General features: G+C 43.1%; 1 protein-coding gene across 1 annotated transcript in view; it reads right to left on the reverse strand.

Annotated features, from left to right (window-relative positions):
* slc6a5 (solute carrier family 6 member 5) overlaps positions 1–22,461 on the reverse strand; it is a 104,425-nt gene that overhangs the window by 39,414 nt on the left and 42,550 nt on the right. The window contains exons 9-10 of the mRNA XM_034163897.1: positions 1,981–2,105; positions 1,781–1,893 (exon numbers count right to left, since the gene is read on the reverse strand). Coding sequence (XP_034019788.1) covers positions 1,781–1,893; positions 1,981–2,105 — 238 coding nt within the window. The remainder of the gene's footprint in view (positions 1–1,780; positions 1,894–1,980; positions 2,106–22,461) is intronic.

Raw genomic sequence — 22,461 nt, forward strand, 5'->3', positions numbered from 1 at the left:
TGTATACAAATTTTTGTCTTCTTCCTCCCGAGTTCCCAAAACAAATTTTCCGTCAACATCCCAAAGCTATTACCACTGAGCTGCTTCCTACAACAAAGCCGCAGGGCTCATCCTACGCAGTGCCGCTGCCAACGCAGAGTAACATCATCGTTTTCTCTCACTGTTGACTTGTGTCTTTGTGCACCGTTGTGCCCTCCGCGTGGCTCAAGAGTATCACAGAACACTTGAGGGAGATACTGTTTGTTCTGATATTGTTCACTCAGGATTGTAGCTGGAGGAGCGTGTTTGATCCCTTAAGTTATGTATCGTATATCAAGAACAGTCAACTTACAAAGGCAGCTGCAGGTTTAATGCCAGGGAAGAATTCACTTGCATAAATGTAAATGGACTGCATTTATATAGCGCTTTTCCATCTGCATCAGATGCTCAAAGCACTTTACAATAATGCCTTACATTCACCCCGATGTCAGGGTGCTGACATGCAAGGTGCTCACTCCACACCAGGAGCAACTTGGGGATTAACAACCTTGCCCAAGGGCTCTTAGTGATTTTCCAGCCAGGCTGGTCAAGTCCAACTCTTAACCACTAGAACATCACTTTCCCTAAATGTACAGGGTGACTGAAAAAACAGAACCCATAAAAATTGTAAGAAATCCGACAAAGGTCCAGTAAATTTCTTGAAATTTGCTGGACTTAAACTTCAGTCTTTGTACGATCATTCCCCAAAGTTTCAGTTATCCTGGTCACTTTGCATAAAAGTTATGTCCTTTCAGAATTATGATTTTTTTGGCCAAATGGGCATCCAGGCAAAATGTCTTTTCCTTGGTTAACGAAAACATGTTGGGGAAGACGATTGGAACACTAATCTTCGCCAACATGTCTTGGTTCAAGAAATTTGTCCTGTCTCAAGAAATTTGCTGGACCTTTGTAAGATTTATTACAATTTTTATGTGTTCTGGTATTTTTGAGTCACCCTGTATAAAGATTACAACTGAATGCTTTAGAGTTTGAAATAGTTTTTAATAGTGTTAAATGTTACCAATGCTACTGTTAATTTATGTTAAAGTATTAAAAGAGTAATATGGGCAAAACACTTGAATGCCGTTTGGGTGATTTTCCAAAAAAAAAAAAAAAAATGGGGAGGTGGGGACATGACCACTTTTAGTCCATGAGCCAGTCATCAATTTTGACCTAATTGGTACCACTTAAGGAGACGAAACAACACTTAGAATCCAGCCTCAGTGTATCATGGCCTACACAAAAATGTATGATAGCCATCCTAGGGTGGTAGCTGTAGCCAGGTAGGGGTCAATGAATAATTACACAGAGGTCAAACTTTAAAAATGCTACAATCATGTTGAAAACTATATCACATTACTTGTCTGATCATAACAATTCCAAAAAGGTATAGTTTGAACTATCTATGACTGAATGTTCTGGAGTTATGGGGTAAAAACAGCAAAAATGGTGACAAAGGTCAATTTCAGATTGTACAGAGGTCAAAAGTTAAAGTTGCTCCAATTTCAGTGTTCATTCACCCAAACAGATCAAATCTTGGTTTGCATCTCAGATGTACCTTCTGGCAATTTGTAGCTTAAATTTCAGTTCTTCTTTTTTAGAAAATCCTCCGCCATACCACTTCATCATGAAGCTGTATAACTGGTGATACAAAATGTCCCGTATCCACTGGAGATTTTGTCAACACTCAGATATACAAATCTGCATCATACAAAGACTCCATTTGTTTTTGGACACAATGCTAAAAGAAAGCAGTGGTCACCATGGTGTCGAGGCCGAGGGTCAACAGCATGAGGAAGAAAATGATTGCCCAGAAAGGAGACAGGGGTAGTCTGGTCAGAGCCTCTGGATACACCACAAATGCTATGCCTGGACCTGTTACAAACATACCAATGAGAGGTCATGCACGGTGATTCTTCAGAAGCTAAAAAAAAATATATGATTTGTGTTTCTACATCTTACCTTCATCTGCAACCTGTTCTATTGGCACTTTTAACTCCTGCGCCATGAAACCGATGACAGAGAAGATGACAAACCCAGCAAATATGCTGGTGGCACTGTTTGTACACGTCACTATCATCGTATCCCTGCAGGCAAAAGCAGCAACACAGAGACGCAATAATGCAAAAAAGAGACAAACAATCTGAATTACTGTTTGTATCAGTGAAGCAACAAACTGAAAGATGTCAGACACATAATACAAAGAGATAATAGACGGAAGAGCACCATCTGGTGGCAGGTTTTAAAAACTGACTCAGTCACCAATGTAATTTCACAACTAATGTAGAATTAGTATATCCAGGAATACAGCAACAAAAGAGAGGCTAGACCAAGAGAGAAGTCAGGACATCGTGAGATTGTGTGGCCCAGTCCCAGTGTCCCGACTAAACCCTGACCCCTGACCCTTACTTAAATGGCATCACCTGGGAAGTGACTGAGTGAAAGAGGCTGCAAGGGTTTGAAATGGAATAAATATGAATCACACATATTACCTTCACAATGTCATGTTGTTTACTATTGTACACACAATAATAATAATAATAATAATAATGATAATGTAGGTGTTCGTTCCTTGTTCACGAACACCATGTTCGAGCACAAGGGTGTCCATAAGTGCACGTGGCACCAGGACACCCTGAGCCGGAGGTCGATGATCGACTTTGTAGTCGTATCATCTGACCTTCGGCCACGTGTCTCGGACACTCGAGTAAACAGAGGGGCAGAGCTGTCGACCGATCACCACCTGGTGGTGAGTTGGATCCGCTGGGAGGGGAGGAAGCCGGTCAGACCTGGCAGGCCCAAACGTATCGTGGGGGTCTGCAGGGAACAACTGGCGGAACCCTCTGTCAGGGAGGTCTTCAACTCCCACCTCCGGGAGAGCTTCTCCCAGATCCCGGGGGAGGTTGGAGACATGGAGTCCGAGTGGACCATGTTCTCCACCTCCATTGTTGATGCGGCTGCTCGTAGCTGTGGTCGCAAGGTCTCTGGTGCCTGTCGCGGCGGCAATCCCCGAACCCGGTGGTGGACACCGGAAGTAAGGGATGCCGTCAAGCTGAAGAAGGAGTCCTACTTATCTTTGTTGGTAGGTGGGACCCCAGAGGCAGCTGACAGGTACCGGCAGGCCAAGCGTGCTGCAGCCTGTGCGGTCGCAGAGGCAAAAACTCGGGTCTGGGAGGAGTTCGGGGAGGCCATGGAGGAGGACTATCGGTTGGCCTCAGAGAGATTCTGGCAAACCATCCGACGCCTCAGGAGGCGGAAGCAGCTCTCCACCGGCACTGTTTACGGTGCGGGTGGGGAGCTGTTGACCAGTGGAAGGAGCAGTGGAAGGAGTACTTCGAGGATCTCCTCAATCCCATCGTCATGTCTTCCGAAGAGGAAGCAGAGACTGGGGACCCAGAGGCGGACTCATCCATTACCCAGGCAGAAGTCACTGAGGTGGTTAGAAAGCTCCTCGGTGGCAAAGCTCCTGGGGTGGATGAAATCTGTCCTGAGTACCTTAAGTCTCTGGATGTTGTGGGACTGTCTTGGCTGACACGCCTCTGCAACATCGTGTGGCAATCGGCGACAGTGCCTCTGGATTGGCAGACCGGGGTGGTGGTCCCTCTGTTTAAGAAGGGGGACCGGAGGGTGTGTTCCAACTATAGGGGGATCACACTCCTCAGCCTCCCCGGTAAGGTCTATTCCAGAGTACTGGAGAGGAGAATTCGACCGATGGTCGAACCTCAGATTCAGGAGGAGCAGTGTGGTTTTCGTCCTGGTCGCAGCACACTCGACCAGCTCTACACGCTCCATCAGGTGCTCGAGGGTTCATGGGAGTTCGCCCAACCAGTCCACATGTGTTTTGTGGATCTGGAGAAGGCGTTCGACCGTGTCCCTCAGGGCGCCCTGTGAGGAGTGCTCCGGGAGTACGGGGTCCGGGGTCCTTTGCTAAGGGCTATCCGGTCCCTGTACGACCGCAGCAGGAGCTTTGTTCGCATTGCCGGTAGTAAGTCAAACCTGTTTCCAGTACACGTTGGCCTCCGCCAGGGCTGCCCTTTGTCACCGATTCTGTTCATTATTTTTATGGACAGAATTTCTAGGTGCAGCCAGGGTGTAGAGGGGGTCTGGTTTGGGAACCACAGAATCTCGTCTCTGCTGTCTGCGGACGATGTGGTTCTGTTGGCTTTGTCAAATCAGGAACTTCAGCATGCACTGGGGTGGTTTGCAGCCGAGTGTGAGGCATCCGGGATGAAAATCAGCACCTCCAAATCCGAGGCCATGGTTCTCGACCGGAAAAAGGTGCTTTGCCCTCTTCAGGTCGGTGGAGTGTCTGCAGTGATGCGGTTGCTGTATCGGACCGTCGTGGTGAAGAGAGAGGTGAGTAGGGGAGAAAAACTCTCGATTTAACGATCGATCTACGTTCTGATCCTCACCTATGGTCATGAAATTTGGCTCATGACTGAAAGAACGAGATCACGAGTACAAGCAGCTGAGAAGAGTTTCCTCCGCAGGGTGGCTGGGCGCTCCCTTAGAAATAGGGTGAGGAGCTCGGTCACTCGGGAGGAGCTCGGAGTCGAGCCGCTGCTCCTCCACGTCGAAAGGAGTCAGTTGAGGTGCCTCGGGCATCTTTTCCGGATGCCCCCTGGACGCCTCGCTGGAGAGGTGTTCCGGGCACATCCCATTGGGAGGAGGCCCCGGGGAAGACCCAGGACACGTTGGAAGGACTACATCTCTCAGCTGGCTTGGGAATGCCTTGGGGTTCCCCCGGAGGAGCTGGGGGAGGTGTGTGTGGATCGGGAGATCTGGGCAGCTTTGCTTGAGCTGCTGCCCCCGCGACCCGACTCCGGATAAAGTGGAAGAAAATGGATGGAAGGATGGATAATGTAGGTGTTCCTGTAAGATTTGTGTATTTTAGTAGAATTTTATATTTTCATCCATTTAGATTGCAGTTTTTACATAAACTACTAAACTTAATTGGAGCTATATGTATAAAAAGGGTTTATATATATATATATATATATATATATATATATATATATATATATATATATATATATATATATATAATGCAAAAATCTACCAATTATGGTTTTTGACCATGTTAAGATTATTTTTAGTCAGTTATTACAAAAATCTCATTCTACCCTGTTTAATTTATTATTAACTGAAATATAAACCTCACATTTAAATTTATTCATGTGTTTATATTAAAAAATATAATTCAAATGGTTGAAAATCTGATATGCATTTAAAGTGCATCAACCTTTGTAGCTGACTGGTTTAGCTATTTATTTATTTACTTACCTGAGTGTGTTTTTAGAAACCTTTATATTATTATAACTATAGTTATTATTATCATCATCATCATCATCATCATTATTATTATTATTATTACTACTGCTATTGGCTTCTTCACAACCAAAGCATTTCAGGGTTTTGACTTAGAGAGTGGATGAAAACTAACCATCAACCAATTATTCATTCATTTTTGACTCCTGCTTATTCAAATTAAGATGGGAGGTGGAGTGCAGCCTGGACAGACCACCAATCCACTGCAATAACAAATCATTAATTTGCTCTTTTTACAGGGTCAAAAAAAAAAAAACATCAATAAGCAAAAATTTAAACATGTGATTGAAGAACAAACAGTGTGAACCTAGACTTCATGTTTTTTTAATGTAACATCTTAAATTCTTGTTCATGTTTCTTTGTAGATTTGAGCATAGCTGCATTTCATTACCCTTTTTTTTTAATGTCACCGTGTTCCCTGTCAGTCTTTCCCTTTGGCAAAGTCTGCAAAAACACTGACTTACAAAGTCGATTTGATGATTTGACAGTGGAACAGTCCCAAGTCCTCACACACTTCATGAAAACGTGCTTCGTAGTCTGTGGCTCTGTGAGGGCAGACATTCGGATTGGGCCATAGCTCTGACAAGCATTTGAACCCTTTCTGCCCACTTTTTGCAAGTTGCCATTTCTGCAAGACTTTGCCAAAGGGAATTACCCACAGTTCATAGTGTTGTGATGTGGAACACAGGGCTATCTGGGAAAATCCAGAAATATACCAAAGGAAAACAGCCACTATAACGGGGAGGACCTGGGTGCACACCCAGTATGTCCAGTCTACCTCAAAGAAGAAACTAATCTAGTGAGTTTAGACAGGTGCACAGGGGTGAATGCAAAAGGAGCTAAAAAGAACTTCTGCACAATCAAACTTCTAATAGAATTTTTTTTGCAATGTTTCAGTTCCAGACCTTCGCCAGGTAAAAGGATTTTAACAGAATAGAAAGTGAGCTGAAATAAGGTGTCAGTCTAGAACCAATCAGTCACTGGTCCAAACCCATGAACCACCTTTACTGTCAAGGCCACAGTTTGAAAAACTTACTCTGCTCATATATAGTTGACAACAAAAGAATATACACATCTAAGACTTCAGGTGTGTGGAGAAGACTATATCCACAATTAATAATGTATTTTAAATTCCTGAAAAAACCTTCAACTGCATTGAACTGCAATAAAACCTCAAAACAATACATTTCCAGATGTGTGTGCACCTGAAAAATAAAGCCCTCAAAAGGATCTTCAGTGTGGAAGATTCTGACCACAGAAAATATTTACACGTGTGATCACAGACAGATCTTCTGTGTTGCAACATTTCTGTTGTTACACCCACAGGTAACTGCCTGAGGGTGTAACAACAACTGCTGCTAATGGAAGCTTCGGAGGAAGCAAAGCTGCCATGGTGTGTTCAGGTTATGGTACACAGTAAAATTACCAGTGTTAAATTAACACTGACATTGTTTAGTTGGTAATTTTACTGTGTATGTTACAAAAAGGAAACAGCCACAGTGTCTGTGTGTGTGTGTGTGTGTGTGTGTGTGTGTGTAATATATATATATATATATATATATATATATATATATATATATATATATATATATATATATATATATATATATATATATTTGCTGATCACTGCTGTTAAATGAAATCATCATAATTATTCCATTCAAGTAATCCTTTGTCATTTCCACATCTTAAAAAGTGCATACAATACTTTCAAATTGGAAGTTAATCTTCTACATTGTTGAAAGTGACATAAGTCACAACATAAGTGTTGTTGCAAGTTTTCCACTGGACACAAGTGTCATTTTCATGCCCAGCACCCATTTTTATTCAATACCAAATGAAGTTGTGCCCACTCATGCACCCATGATCATGTGTGTCAGTTGTAAAGCCTGCACATTGTCACCTTGTGCCACAACAAAGCATATGGGATATTTCACAGACATTAAAATGTTCATTTTCTATACACACGTGTTTCAAATAAGAGGTACTAGGGAGTTTCAGCCTAGGCAGGGTACACCCTTGATAGGATGCCAGTCCATCACAGGGTCAGAACACATACAGACAATTTAAAGTCACCATTTCAGCAAACATGCAAGTCTTCGGAAGTGTGAGAAAGCTGGAGAACACAGAGGGAATCCAACATGCTCACGTCACACAGAAAGGACCAGGTGGGAATTGACCCCACAACCTTCTCGCTGTGCGGTAAAAGTGCTAACCACTAAGCCATTGTGGTGCCTTGATACTTACATATTAAATTACAAATGATGTTCTTGTTATATATTTTGTCTGGGAATTAGCAGCTTTTGAGCTGGAAAATATCAGATGTACCTGGCAGCACTGATGATGATGATGATGATGATGATGATGATGATGATGATGATGATGATGATGTTTGTGAGAAATAAAAAATAAATAAGATACATGATGCATTTTAGTCATTCCACTGTATGGGTGATTTGTCAGTATTTGTTTTGGGGGGGAAGGAGCTGAGCTTGTGCGGGAGGTTGAGAGATACCGACTAGAGATAGTCGGGCTCACCTCCACGCACAGCTTGGGCTCTGGTACCCAACTCCTGGAGAGGGACTGGTCGCTTCATTTTCTGGCGTTGCCCAGGGGGAGAGGCGGAGAGCTTGGGTCGCATTGCTTATTGCTCCCCAGCTCAGTCGCCGTGTGTTGGAGTTCACTCCGGTGAACGAGAGGGTCACGTCCCTGTGCCTTCGGGTCGGGGACAGGTCTCTCACCGTTGTCTCGGCCTACGGGCCGAGCAGCAGTGCAGCAGTGCAGCAGTGCAGTATCTCACTAGACATGCTGACAAAACTCGTAATGTCAACAAAAAGCACAACCTGTTTATTTGATCCTACACCAACAAAACTATTTAAGGACCTGTGGCCCATTCTTGGGCCGATTGTGCTGGAAATTATTAATATTTCTTTAACTTCTGGATCTATTCCTAAATGTTTCAAATCTGCAGTGATTAAACCATTACTTAAGAAACCTAATCTTGACCCTAGTGTATTGAAAAACTATTGGCCGATATCAAATCTATCGTTTTGCTCTAAAAGTCTGGAAAAAGTTAATAATCTCTTTGAGCAACTGCAGTCTGCTTTTAGAAAATATCACACCACAGAGACGACTCTCACTAAAGTGGTGAATGATCTTCTGCGAGCAATGGACTCGAACACCACTACGGTTTTCGTGCTGTTAGATCTCAGTGCTGCATTTGATACCGTGGATCATCATATTGTACTTGATAGGCTGGAAAATCATTTTGTGATTACTGGGAGTGCCATTACATGATTGACATCATACCTGTCCATTCGTTCTCAATGTATTTTGGGATCTGTTTTAGGCCCCCTGCTTTTCTCCCTTTATGTAGCACCCCTTGGGCATATATTGCGGCATTTTGGGATTGCCTCACATTGTTATGCTGATGATACTCAGTTGTACATGCCGATAACTGCAGGAAATCTCATTCCCATAAAATCTCTGCCTAATGCTGCGTTTACACATACAACAACAAGTCACGAATGCCACGAAGTACACATTCTTGGCCGCTGATCATGAATGTGATGATTCGGGGCAGAGGCGTCAGGTGTCCTCAGGAACTGCTACAACCTGTTACCACGCGTTACGATTAATGGCACATGTTGCTGGAGAATTATCAGGAACCATTACGCATGGTCAAGAATAGTGTTCCGCGTTGTTGTGCGCTATTGCGCGTAACAGCGCATCGTTAAGTTCTGTCATGCTGTGAACGAGGTGAATTGTCTCCACACACACACACCCATATTCATCCAACTGAATTCAGATCGCTCCAGTTTTTCAGAAGAACTTTGTGACTGCATGAATAGTTGGGCTCTGTGCCATGGAGTGGCGCAGAGAGGAGGAGGAGGACAGAGCCAGATGTGTGGCTTCATGCAGCTCTCATCTTGCGCATTTTCCCAAACATCAGGCACATGCAGCAGATTGAACACCTGCAGGAGAGCACTGAAGAGCACTGAAAGTGAGACTTTTAGCCAACTTGGTGTCAGCAATCAAACTGAATGCGGTGCATCAGGGTTTAATTGTGCGCACGCTTCTTCTTCCGCCAGACCGGAGGAGGTGCAGAGATGTCTGGCAGAGATGTCTGGCTGCACATGAGTCTCCTCTCACTCTTCTGGTTCCTCTGGCTCAGACTCGTTCTCCCGCTCATCGGTTACAACAGCAGGTGGAACACCTGCAGGAGCGTCCTGAGGAGCTTCAGCAGGAACTGTGGACCGACATTTGGAGCCGAGTTTAATTGTGCGCACATGACAGAAAACTGATTCGTCGTGGCGCACAGTGAAATGTGATGCCGCGTTACAAGTCGTGTCAAAACTTGATAGTTTGCGTGTCACTTCGTAATAACGCGTGACAGTTTGGGCTCCAAGAACCATCACAGGATCCACTACGAACGTTGTCACGTTCTATTAAGGATCAATACTCATCAAGACGGATCAATATGCTCAGTTGCAACCTCCACAACGTGAGACGAAATGAGGGTAGTGTGTGACATTCGTGGAAGATTTTTTTGACAGGCAAAAACATCTTCTTCTTCTTCTTTGTCTTTCGGCTGTTCTCGATAGGGGTCGCCACAGCAGATCAATCGTTTCCATCTCACCCTGTCCTCTGTATCTTCCTCTGTCACACCAACCACCTGCATGTCCTCTCTCAGCACATCCATGAACCTCCTCTTTGGTCTCCCTCTTCTCCTCCTGCCTGGTGGCTCCATCCTCAGCATCCTTCTCCCTATATACCCTGGGTCCCTCCTCTGCACATGTCCAAACCATCTCAATCTCGCCTCTCTGACTTTGTCTCCAAACCGTCCCACCTGAGCTGTCCCTCTGATATGTTCATTCCTAATCTTGTCCATTCTTGTCACTCCCAAAGAGAATCTCAACATCTTCAGCTCTGCCACCTCCAGCTCTGCCTCCTGTCTTTTTGTTAGTGCCACTGTCTCTAAACCATACAACATAGCTGGTCTCACTACTGTCTTGTAAACTTTCCCCTTCACTCTTGCTGATATTCTTCGGTCACAAATCACTCCTGCCACCTTTCTCCACCCACTCCACCCTGCCTGCACTCTCTTCTTCACCTCTCTACTACACTCTCCATTACTTTGAACAGTTGACCCCAAATATTTAAACTCATCTGCTTTCACCACTTCTACTCCTTGTAACTGCACTATTCCACTGGGCTCCCTCTCATTCACACACATGTACTCAGTCTTGCTTCTATTGACTTTCATTCCCCTGCTCTCCAAAGCATATCTCCACTTCTCCAGACTAGACTCAACTTGCTCTCTACTCTCACTACAGATCACGTCATCTGCAAACATCATAGTCCATGGGGACTCCTGTCTGATCTCATCTGTCAACCTGTCCATCACCACTGCAAACAAGAAAGGACTCAGAGCTGATCCTTGGTGTAATCCCACCTCCACCTTGAATGAGTCTGTCATTCCGACTGCGCATCTCACCGCTGTCACACTATTCTTGTACATGTCCTGCACTACCCTAACATACTTCTCTGCCACTCCAGACTTCTTCATACAATGCCACAACTCTTCTCCTGGCACCCTATCATAAGCTTTTTCTAAGTCCACAAACACACAATGTAACTCTTTCTGTCCTTCTCTGTACTTTTCCAACAGTATTCTCAGAGCAAACATTGCATCTGTAGTGCTCTTTCTCGGCATGAAACCATATTGCTGCTCACAGATCTTCACCTGTTTTCTAAGCCTAGCTTCTGCTACTCTTTCCCATAACTTCATGCTGTGGCTGATCAGCTTTATGCCTCTGTAGTTACTGCAGCTCTGCACATCACCCTTGTTCTTGAAAATAGGAAACAGCACACTTCGTCTCCACTCCTCAGGCATCCTCTCACTTTCCAAGATTTTATTAAACAATCTGGTTAGAAACTCTACTGCCATCTCTCCTACACATTTCCATGCCTCCACTGGAATGTCATGTGGACCAACTGCCTTTCCACTCTTCATCCTCTTCATAGCAGCCCTCACTTCTTCCTTGCTAGCAGCCCTGCACTTCTTCCTGATTTACTCTCACCACATCATCCAGCCTTTTCTCTCGCTCATTTTCTTTATTCATCAACTCTTCAAAATATTCCCTCCACCTTCTCAGCACACACTCCTCACTTGTCAGCACATTACCATGTGCAGCTTTTACCACCCTAACCTGCTGCACATCCTTTCCAGCTCTGTCCCTTTGTCTGGCCAATCGGTACAAGTCCTTTTCTCCTTCCTTACTATTCAACTTCTTGTACAGCTTACAATATGCCTTTTCCTTTGCTTTTGCCACTTCTCTTCTCACCTTACGCCGCATCTCCTTGTACTCCTGTCTACTTTCTTCATCTCTCCGACTATCCCAAAACTTTTTCGCCAACCTCTTTCTCCTTATGCTTTCCTGGACCTCTTCATTCCACCACCAAGTCTCCTTGTCTTCCTTCCACTGTCCAGATGTCATACCCAGTACTGTCCTAGCTGTCTCCCTCACCACATCTGCAGTACTTTTCCAGTTGTCCAAAATTGCTTCCCCTCCAACCAGTGCTTCTCTCACCTGCTCGCTAAATTTCACACAACAGTCTTCCTCCTTCAGTTTCCACCATCTGATCCTTTGTTGAGCTCTCACTCTCTTCTTCTTCTTTACCTCTAAAGTCATCCTACAAACAACCATCCTATGCTGTCTAGTAACACTCTCTCCTGCTACCACCTTACAGTCTGTGATTTCTTTTAGCTTGCATCTCCTATAAAGAATGTAGTCCACCTGTGTGCACCTTCCTCCACTCTTATATGTTACCCTGTGCTCCTCCCTTTTCTTAAAGTAGGTATTCACCACAGCCATTTCCATCCTTTTTGCAAAATCAACTACCATCTGTCCTTCCCCATTCCTATCCTATCCTATCCTTGGTTTGTTGACTACCTCTTGCTTGCCTCTACTGGTGGTTGGCTCTCACTGCGGTATTGTATCACTTCCTGTTCCGGAGCACAGCAGTGTTTTTCTGTATCTGTTAGCTGTTTAATCTGCGCAGTTAGATTGATCTAGTTATCTAGATTACGATTTGTTTCCCAGTGTAATCTTTACGTGCCTTAACTAAAGCACTCCTTCTGCTGAATCACCTCTAAATTATTTACACATTATTCACTTTGCGTGTTTTTAGGAATCCGCTAGCTTAGCGTAGCTACTAGCTCTTAGCCGATTTAGCATGGCGGCTTCTCCTGTCTCTCCCGCACTTTTCTGCTCTGGGTGTGAAATGTTTAGTTATTCCTCGGCCTCCTTTAGCAGTAACGGTACTTGTAATAAGTGTAGCTTATTCGTAGCTTTGGAGGCCAGGCTGGGCGAATTGGAGACTCGGCTCCGCACCGTGGAAAATTCTACAGCTAGCCAGGCCCCTGTAGTCGGTGCGGACCAAGGTAGCTTAGCCGCCGTTAGTTACCCCCTGGCAGATCCCGAGCAGCCGGGAAAGCAGGCCGACTGGGTGACTGTGAGGAGGAAGCGTAGCCCTAAACAGAAGCCCCGTGTACACCGCCAACCCGTTCACATCTCTAACCGTTTTTCCCCACTCGACGACACACCCGCCGAGGATCAAACTCTGGTTATTGGCGACTCTGTTTTGCGAAATGTGAAGTTAGCGACACCAGCAACCATAGTCAATTGTCTTCCGGGGGCCAGAGCAGGCGACATTGAAGGAAATTTGAAACTGCTGGCTAAGGCTAAGCGTAAATTTGGTAAGATTGTAATTCACGTCGGCAGTAATGACACCCGGTTACGCCAATCGGAGGTCACTAAAATTAACATTAAATCGGTGTGTAACTTTGCAAAAACAATGTCGGACTCTGTAGTTTTCTCTGGGCCCCTCCCCAATCAGACCGGGAGTGACATGTTTAGCCGCATGTTCTCCTTGAATTGCTGGCTGTCTGAGTGGTGTCCAAAAAATGAGGTGGGCTTCATAGATAATTGGCAAAGCTTCTGGGGAAAACCTGGTCTTGTTAGGAGAGACGGCATCCATCCCACTCTGGATGGAGCAGCTCTCATTTCTAGAAATCTGGCCAATTTTCTTAAATCCTCCAAACCGTGACTATCCAGGGTTGGGACCAGGAAGCAGAGTTGTAGTCTTACACACCTCTCTGCAGATTCTCTCCCCCTGCCATCCCCTCATTACCCCATCCCCGTAGAGACGGTGCCTGCTCCCAGACTACCAATAACCAGCAAAAATCTATTTAAGCATAAAAATTCAAAAAGAAAAAATAATATAGCACCTTCAACTGCACCACAGACTAAAACAGTTAAATGTGGTCTATTAAACATTAGGTCTCTCTCTTCTAAGTCCCTGTTGGTAAATTATATAATAATTGATCAACATATTGATTTATTCTGCCTTACAGAAACCTGGTTACAGCAGGATGAATATGTTAGTTTAAATGAGTCAACACCCCCGAGTCACACTAACTGTCAGAATGCTCGTAGCACGGGCCGAGGCGGAGGATTAGCAGCAATCTTCCATTCCAGCTTATTAATTAATCAAAAACCCAGACAGAGCTTTAATTCATTTGAAAGCTTGACTCTTAGTCTTGTCCATCCAAATTGGAAGTCCCAAAAACCAGTTTTATTTGTTATTATCTATCGTCCACCTGGTCGTTACTGTGAGTTTCTCTGTGAATTTTCAGATCTTTTGTCTGACTTAGTGCTTAGCTCAGATAAGATAATTATAGTGGGCGATTTTAACATCCACACAGATGCTGAGAATGACAGCCTCAACACTGCATTTAATCTATTATTAGACTCTATTGGCTTTGCTCAAAAAGTAAATGAGTCCACCCACCACTTTAATCATATCTTAGATCTTGTTCTGACTTATGGTATGGAAATAGAAGACTTAACAGTATTCCCTGAAAACTCCCTTCTGTCTGATCATTTCTTAATAACATTTACATTTACTCTGATGGACTACCCAGCAGTGGGGAATAAGTTTCATTACACTAGAAGTCTTTCAGAAAGCGCTGTAACTAGGTTTAAGGATATGATTCCTTCTTTATGTTCTCTAATGCCATATACCAACACAGTGCAGAGTAGCTACCTAAACTCTGTAAGTGAGATAGAGTATCTCGTCAATAGTTTTACATCCTCATTGAAGACAACTTTGGATGCTGTAGCTCCTCTAAAAAAGAGAGCTTTAAATCAGAAGTGCCTGACTCCGTGGTATAACTCACAAACTCGTAGCTTAAAGCAGATAACCCGTAAGTTGGAGAGGAAATGGCGTCTCACTAATTTAGAAGATCTTCACTTAGCCTGGAAAAAGAGTCTGTTAATCTATAAAAAAGCCCTCCGTAAAGCTAGGACATCTTTCTACTCATCACTAATTGAAGAAAATAAGAACAACCCCAGGTTTCTTTTCAGCACTGTAGCCAGGCTGACAAAGAGTCAGAGCTCTATTGAGCTGAGTATTCCATTAACTTTAACTAGTAATGACTTCATGACTTTCTTTGCTAACAAAATTTTAACTATTAGAAAAAAAATTACTCATAACCATCCCAAAGACGTATCGTTATCTTTGGCTGCTTTCAGTGATGCCGGTATTTGGTTAGACTCTTTCTCTCCGATTGTTCTGTCTGAGTTATTTTCATTAGTTACTTCATCCAAACCATCAACATGTTTATTAGACCCCATTCCTACCACGCTGCTCAAGGAAGCCCTACCATTATTTAATGCTTCGATCTTAAATATGATCTATCTATCTATCTTTGTTAGTTGGCTATGTACCACAGGCTTTTAAGGTGGCAGTAATTAAACCATTACTTAAAAAGCCATCACTTGACCCAGCTATCTTAGCTAATTATAGGCCAATCTCCAACCTTCCTTTTCTCTCAAAAATTCTTGACAGGGTAGTTGTAAAACAGCTAACTGATCATCTGCAGAGGAATGGTCTATTTGAAGAGTTTCAGTCAGGTTTTAGAATTCATCATAGTACAGAAACAGCATTAGTGAAGGTTACAAATGATCTTCTTATGGCCTCAGACAGTGGACTCATCTCTGTGCTTGTTCTGTTAGACCTCAGTGCTGCTTTTGATACTGTTGACCATAAAATTTTATTACAGAGATTAGAGCATGCCATAGGTATTAAAGGCACTGCGCTGCGGTGGTTTGAATCATATTTGTCTAATAGATTACAATTTGTTCATGTAAATGGGGAATCTTCTTCACAGACTAAAGTTAATTATGGAGTTCCACAAGGTTCTGTGCTAGGACCAATTTTATTCACTTTATACATGCTTCCCTTAGGCAGTATTATTAGACGGTATTGCTTAAATTTTCATTGTTACGCAGATGATACCGAGCTTTATCTATCCATGAAGCCAGAGGACACACACCAATTAGCTAAACTGCAGGATTGTCTTACAGACATAAAGACATGGATGACCTCTAATTTCCTGCTTTTAAACTCAGATAAAACTGAAGTTATTGTACTTGGCCCCACAAATCTTAGAAACATGGTGTCTAACCAGATCCTTACTCTGGATGGCATTACCCTGACCTCTAGTAATACTGTGAGAAATCTTGGAGTCATTTTTGATCAGGATATGTCATTCAAAGCGCATATTAAACAAATATGTAGGACTGCTTTTTTGCATTTACGCAATATCTCTAAAATCAGAAAGGTCTTGTCTCAGAGTGATGCTGAAAAACTAAATCATGCATTTATTTCCTCTAGGCTGGACTATTGTAATTCATTATTATCAGGTTGTCCTAAAAGTTCCCTAAAAAGCCTTCAGTTAATTCAAAATGCTGCAGCTAGAGTACTGACGGGGACTAGAAGGAGAGAGCATATCTCACCCATATTGGCCTCTCTTCATTGGCTTCCTGTTAATTCTAGAATAGAATTTAAAATTCTTCTTCTTACTTATAAGGTTTTGAATAATCAGGTCCCATCTTATCTTAGGGACCTCGTAGTACCATATCACCCCAATAGAGCGCTTCGATCTAAGACTGCAGGCTTACTTGTAGTTCCTAGGGTTTGTAAGAGTAGAATGGGAGGCAAAGCCTTCAGCTTTCAGGCTCCTCTCCTGTGGAACCAGCTCCCAATTCAGATCAGGGAGACAGACACCCTCTCTACTTTTAAGATTAGGCTTAAAACGTTCCTTTTTGCTAAAGCTTATAGTTAGGGCTGGATCAGGTGACCCTGAACCATCCCTTAGTTATGCTGCTATAGACGTAGACTGCTGGGGGGTTCCCATGATGCACTGTTTCTTTCTCTTTTTGCTCTGTATGCACCACTCTGCATTTAATCATTAGTGATCGATCTCTGCTCCCCTCCACAGCATGTCTTTTTCCTGGTTCTCTCCCTCAGCCCCAACCAGTCCCAGCAGAAGACTGCCCCTCCCTGAGCCTGGTTCTGCTGGAGGTTTCTTCCTGTTAAAAGGGAGTTTTTCCTTCCCACTGTAGCCAAGTGCTTGCTCACAGGGGGTCGTTTTGACCGTTGGGGTTTTACATAATTATTGTATGGCCTTGCCTTACAATATAAAGCGCCTTGGGGCAACTGTTTGTTGTGATTTGGCGCTATATAAAAAAAATGATTGATTGATTGATTGATTGATTGATACCATATCTACCCATTACTTCCTCATCACCTCTGTTCCCTTCACTAACATGCCCATTGAAGTCTGATCCTATCACCACTCTTTCATGCTTGGGTACACTCTCCACCACCTTATCTAACACATTCCATAAATCTTCTTTCTCCTTCATCTCACAACCAACATGTGGGGCATATGCACTGATGATATTCATCATCACCCCTTCAATTTCCAACTTCACACTCATCACCCTGTCAGACACTCGCTTAACCTCCAAGACACTTTTAACATACTCTTCCTTTAAAATGACCCCAACACCATTTCTCTTCCTGTCCTCACCATGGTACAACAACTTGTACCCACCGCCGATGCTCCTGCTCTTACTTTCCTTCCACTTGGTCTCTTGCACACACAATATGTCTACCTATCTCCTCTCCATCATATCAGCCAGCTCTCTCCCTTTACCAGTCATACTACCAACATTCAAAGTCCCCACTCTCATTTCCACCCTTCTAGTTTTCTTCTTCTCCCGCTGTTCGTGGCAACGTTTTCCTCCTCTTCTTCGTCGTCTTCGCCCAGCAGTAGCCCAATTTCTACCGGCACCCTGTTGGGCAACAGCACCGGTGGCGGACGTTGTTAACCCGGGCCGTGACCGATCCGGTATGGGAATTCGATTCTGAGTCTGCATAGTTGGGTTGGCTTGTTTTACGCTGGATGCCCTTCCTGACGCAACCCTCCTCATTTATCCGGGCTTGGGACCGGCACTCAGAATGTACTGGCTGCACACCCCATGTGGCTGAGTTTGACAGGCAAAAACATGCTCCATGAAAATCAAGAATATCACACACTATTAAGAAACCTATTCAGATGCGTTAAGTCACATTAAGAATGTCAGGAATGTGTCACAAATGACAAAAAAATGACATTCGTAACTTGGTTATGTGTAAACGCACCTTTACATCAGTGAGAGGCTGGATGTCTTGTAACTTCCTACTTTTAAACTGAAAAAAAAACTGACTGAAATGATGGTTCTTGGTCCAGCAAGACATCGGCATCAATTTGACCAGCTAGCGCTCAGCCTGGGTTCGTATGTCATACATCACACTGACAAAGTGAGGAACCCTGGGGTAATTTTTGATCCCATGTTGTCCTTTGACCTCCATATTAGGGATATTACCAGGACTGCTTTTTTCCATCTGTGAAATATAGCAAGGATTCGCCCCATCCTGTCTATGGCTGATGCTGAGACCCTGATTTATGCTTTTGTTTCTTCTAGATTGGATTATTGTAATGTTCTATTTCAGGGTGACCACAGTCCAGCATTAGGGGTCTTCAGCTGGTTCAGAATGCTGCTGTCAGACTTTTGACACGAAGCAGAAAGTTTGAACATATTACACCCATTCTGGCGTCTTTGCACTGGTTTCCTGTCTCTGTAAGAGCAGATTTTAAGGTCTTGCTGCTAACCTATGAAATTGTTCATAGACTGGCCCCTTCTTACCTGGCCGATTTGGTGAAACCCTATGTACCGGCCCAGGTTTTGTGGTCGCAGGATACAAGACTACTGTGAGTTCCTCGGGTGAAGAAGAAGTCAGCGCATCAAAGAGCCTTCTCTTATCGTGCACCCGCTTTATGGAACAGTCTCCCTGTGACCGTGACACAGTCGGATTTCGTGGACATTTTTAAGTCAAGACTAAAAATGAATTTTTACTCCCTTTCTTATAAATAGCATTTATTTTTTTATGTTTTATTCTTTTACTTGTGTCTTTTAATTGTGTATTTGAATATTTTAATTTACTCATTCATTAATTTTGATTTTTAACTGTTTTGTGTGAGGAGCCTTGAGGCAACTTTTATTGTGATTTGGCGCGTTTTAAATTGAATAAATTGAAAATAGTGTTCAAGGCAAGAATACATGTTAAAAACCAACTTAAAAGGTTTGAAATTACTAGCCAAGTGGTGAGCGTGCTTAGCTTCAGTGCAGAAGGATCTCAGTTCAAACCCCACCCCTGCTACATTTCTCCAAGTAATGTGGAGTTGGGTCAGGAATGGCTTCCAGTGTAAAATTTGTGCCAAATCAACATGCAGATCCATCTTGGATTTGCTATGGTGACCACGAGTGAAAACAAGGGAGCAGCCTAAGGGTCTAGTTGCATGGACTTGTCAAGGATGTTACATTTACCAAATTAATGTAATCTTTATTTAACCAGGTTAGTCCCATTTACATCAAGACCTCTTTTGCACAGGAGACCTGGACAATTAGAAAGATTCCAATTCACCTAATTGCATGTCTTTAAATGTGAGAGGAAATCCATGCAAACATGAGAGAACATGCAAACTCCACACAGAAAGGACACAGGTGGGAATCGAACCCATGACCTTCTTGCTGTGAGGCAACAGTGCTAACCACTAAGTCACTGTGTCACAGTCACCTCAGGATCCTCCAAAGAGACCTAGCATCACCGACATGTAGTCATAGCCTTAGGTTAGTGGTTAGTGTCCAACAACAGCCACAGTCAGTCAGGAAGTGCAGAGAACCTAAAGACTTGGACCTTCATTCTCCTGCAGTGATATCAGCACTGACAAACATCTCTGTCTAATGATCTCATGACTCAAAAAGCTCTTCACAGGCATCTCATAACATCAAACAATGAAACCCCAGAGACATAAATATGACTGCTGACATACAGTAAGTGAACGTCTCTACAAGTTCAACATTCATGACCACATATAAATACACTTCTGATGGCCGAGTCCAGGAAGTCACGGAAACACTGAATCTTAGTCTTGATCAAGGACAGTCGCAAACTCAGACACTCCGACTCCTTGCTTAGCTTCTCGAGTAACGCGACCCATTGACTTGGCACAGATCACATCAACGTCTGTAAAACCAAGGCCAGTAAACCTTCTTCTAAGCCACTGTTTCCACAACCATACACACCTCCCAGTCCATGCAGGCACTAAACAGTATAGACACCGGGACAAATCCCTGATAAGTGCCATGTTTTCACTGGGAAAATTTTCAATGTCTGTGTCTGTGTATAGTCTGGCTCTGATGATTGACAGCTTCTCATGAAATCCCACAGATTATCAGGATGTCCCAGAGAGCAGCCTGGTCAACCAAAAAAAAAAAAAAAACACTTTGCAGTAGCCAACACAAAACAGCAATGCTGGTATTCCCAATATTGGTTTGTATGTCAAATCAAAATCAAATCAATTTTATTTATATAGCGCCAAATCACAACAAACAGTTGCTCCAAGGCGCTTTATATTGTAAGGCAAGGCCATACAATAATTACGGAAAAACCCCAACGGTCAAAACGACCCCCTGTGAGCAAGCACTTGGCGACAGTGGGAAGGAAAAACTCCCTTTTAACAGGAAGAAACCTCCAGCAGAACCAGGCTCAGGGAGGGGCAGTCTTCTGCTGGGACTGGTTGGGGCTGAGGGAGAGAACCAGGAAAAAGACATGCTGTGGAGGGGAGCAGAGATCAGTCACTAATGATTAAATGCAGAGTGGTGCATACAGAGCAAAAAGAGAAAGAAACACTCAATGCATCATGGGAACCCCCCAGCAGTCTAAGTCTATAGCAGCACAACTAAGGGATGGTTCAGGGTCACCTGATCCAGCCCTAACTATAAGCTTTAGCAAAAAGGAAAGTTTTAAGCCTAATCTTAAAAGTAGAGAGGGTGTCTGTCTCCCTGATCTGAATTGGGAGCTGGTTCTACAGGAGAGGAGTCTGAAAGCTGAAGGCTCTGCCTCCCATTCTACTCTTACAAACCCTAGGAACTACAAGTAAGCCTGCAGTCTGAGAGCGAAGCGCCCTATTGGGGTGATATGGTACTATGAGGTCCCTAAGATAAGATGGGACCTGATTATTCAAAACCTTATAAGAAGAAGAATTTTAAATTCTATTCTAGAATTAACAGGAAGCCAATGAAGAGAGGCCAATATGGGTGAGATATGCTCTCCTCTAGTCCCCGTTAGTACTCTAGCTGCAGCATTTTGAATTAACTGAAGGCTTTTCAGGGAACTTTTAGGACAACCTGATAATAATGAATTACAATAGTCCAGCCTAGAGGAAATAAATGCATGAATTAGTTTTTCAGCATCACTCTGAGACAAGACCTTTCTGATTTTAGAGATATTGCGCAAATGCAAAAAAGCAGTCCTACATATTTGTTTAATATGCGCATTGAATGACATATCCTGATCAAAAATGACTCCAAGATTTCTCACAGTATTACTAGAGGTCAGGGTAATGCCATCCAGAGTAAGGATCTGGTTAGACACCATGTTTCTAAGATTTGTGGGGCCAAGTACAATAACTTCAGTTTTATCTGAGTTTAAAAGCAGGAAATTAGACATCATCCATGTCTTTATGTCTGTAAGACAATCCTGCAGTTTAGCTAATTGGTGTGTGTCCTCTGGCTTCATGGATAGATAAAGTTGGGTATCATCTGCGTAACAGTGAAAATTTAAGCAATGCCGTCTAATAATACTGCCTAAGGGAAACATGTATAAAGTGAATAAAATTGGTCCTAGCACAGAACCTTGTGGAACTCCATAATTAACCTTAGTCTGTGAAGAAGATTCCCCATTTACATGAACAAATTGTAATCTATTAGATAAATATGATTCAAACCACCGCAGCGCAGTGCCTTTAATACCTATGACATGCTCTAATCTCTGTAATAAAATTTTATGGTCAACAGTATCAAAAGCAGCACTGAGGTCTAACAGGACGAGCACAGAGATGAGTCCACTGTCTGAGGCCATAAGAAGATCATTTGTAACCTTCACTAATGCTGTTTCTGTACTATGATGAATTCTAAAACCTGACTAAAACTCTTCAAATAGACCATTCCTCTGCAGATGATCAGTTAGCTGTTTTACAACTACCCTTTCAAGAATGTCCTGCCAATAACATAGCAAAATGGCAAAATGGATTTGCAAAATGGATTTGCACCCAGTGCATAGCTAATTTTTATGTCTGCTTCACTTCTTGTGACCTCCACCAACAATGCTCGGCAGAGGATTTGCTTTCACCCCACTTGTTTGTTGTGAACAGCCTGTAACCCACAATTTTTCATATATCATTATAACATTTTTACAGAGGATTCATATTTTGATAGGCAAGACGTGATTAAATTTTCAAGGTCACAGGTCAAAGGACAAAGTCAGGAACAATCTTGGAAGACTGGAAAAATCCCTATCCTTTAACAATGAACAAATTTTCAAAAAGTCATAACTCTGTCAAAAAAGATTGAATATCTTTCATATTTGATGGTGTTATGTAGGATGGTATCCGTTATCAACTGACAAAGGTTGATCTGGATCTGATCCAGTTTATAGATTTTGTGGCCATTTAAATTTAAAATTGAAAATCCCATTTCATGTATATTTTACATTATATCTTAATTAAACATTCCCCAATCAATCTCATGACGGGCACTCACTATTGCCAAACAAAGTTTGATCCAGATCTGATCCAGATTGTGGATTTTGTGAACA

Source organism: Thalassophryne amazonica, chromosome 2, assembly GCF_902500255.1.
Source record: "Thalassophryne amazonica chromosome 2, fThaAma1.1, whole genome shotgun sequence".
NCBI classification, from domain to species: domain Eukaryota; kingdom Metazoa; phylum Chordata; class Actinopteri; order Batrachoidiformes; family Batrachoididae; genus Thalassophryne; species Thalassophryne amazonica.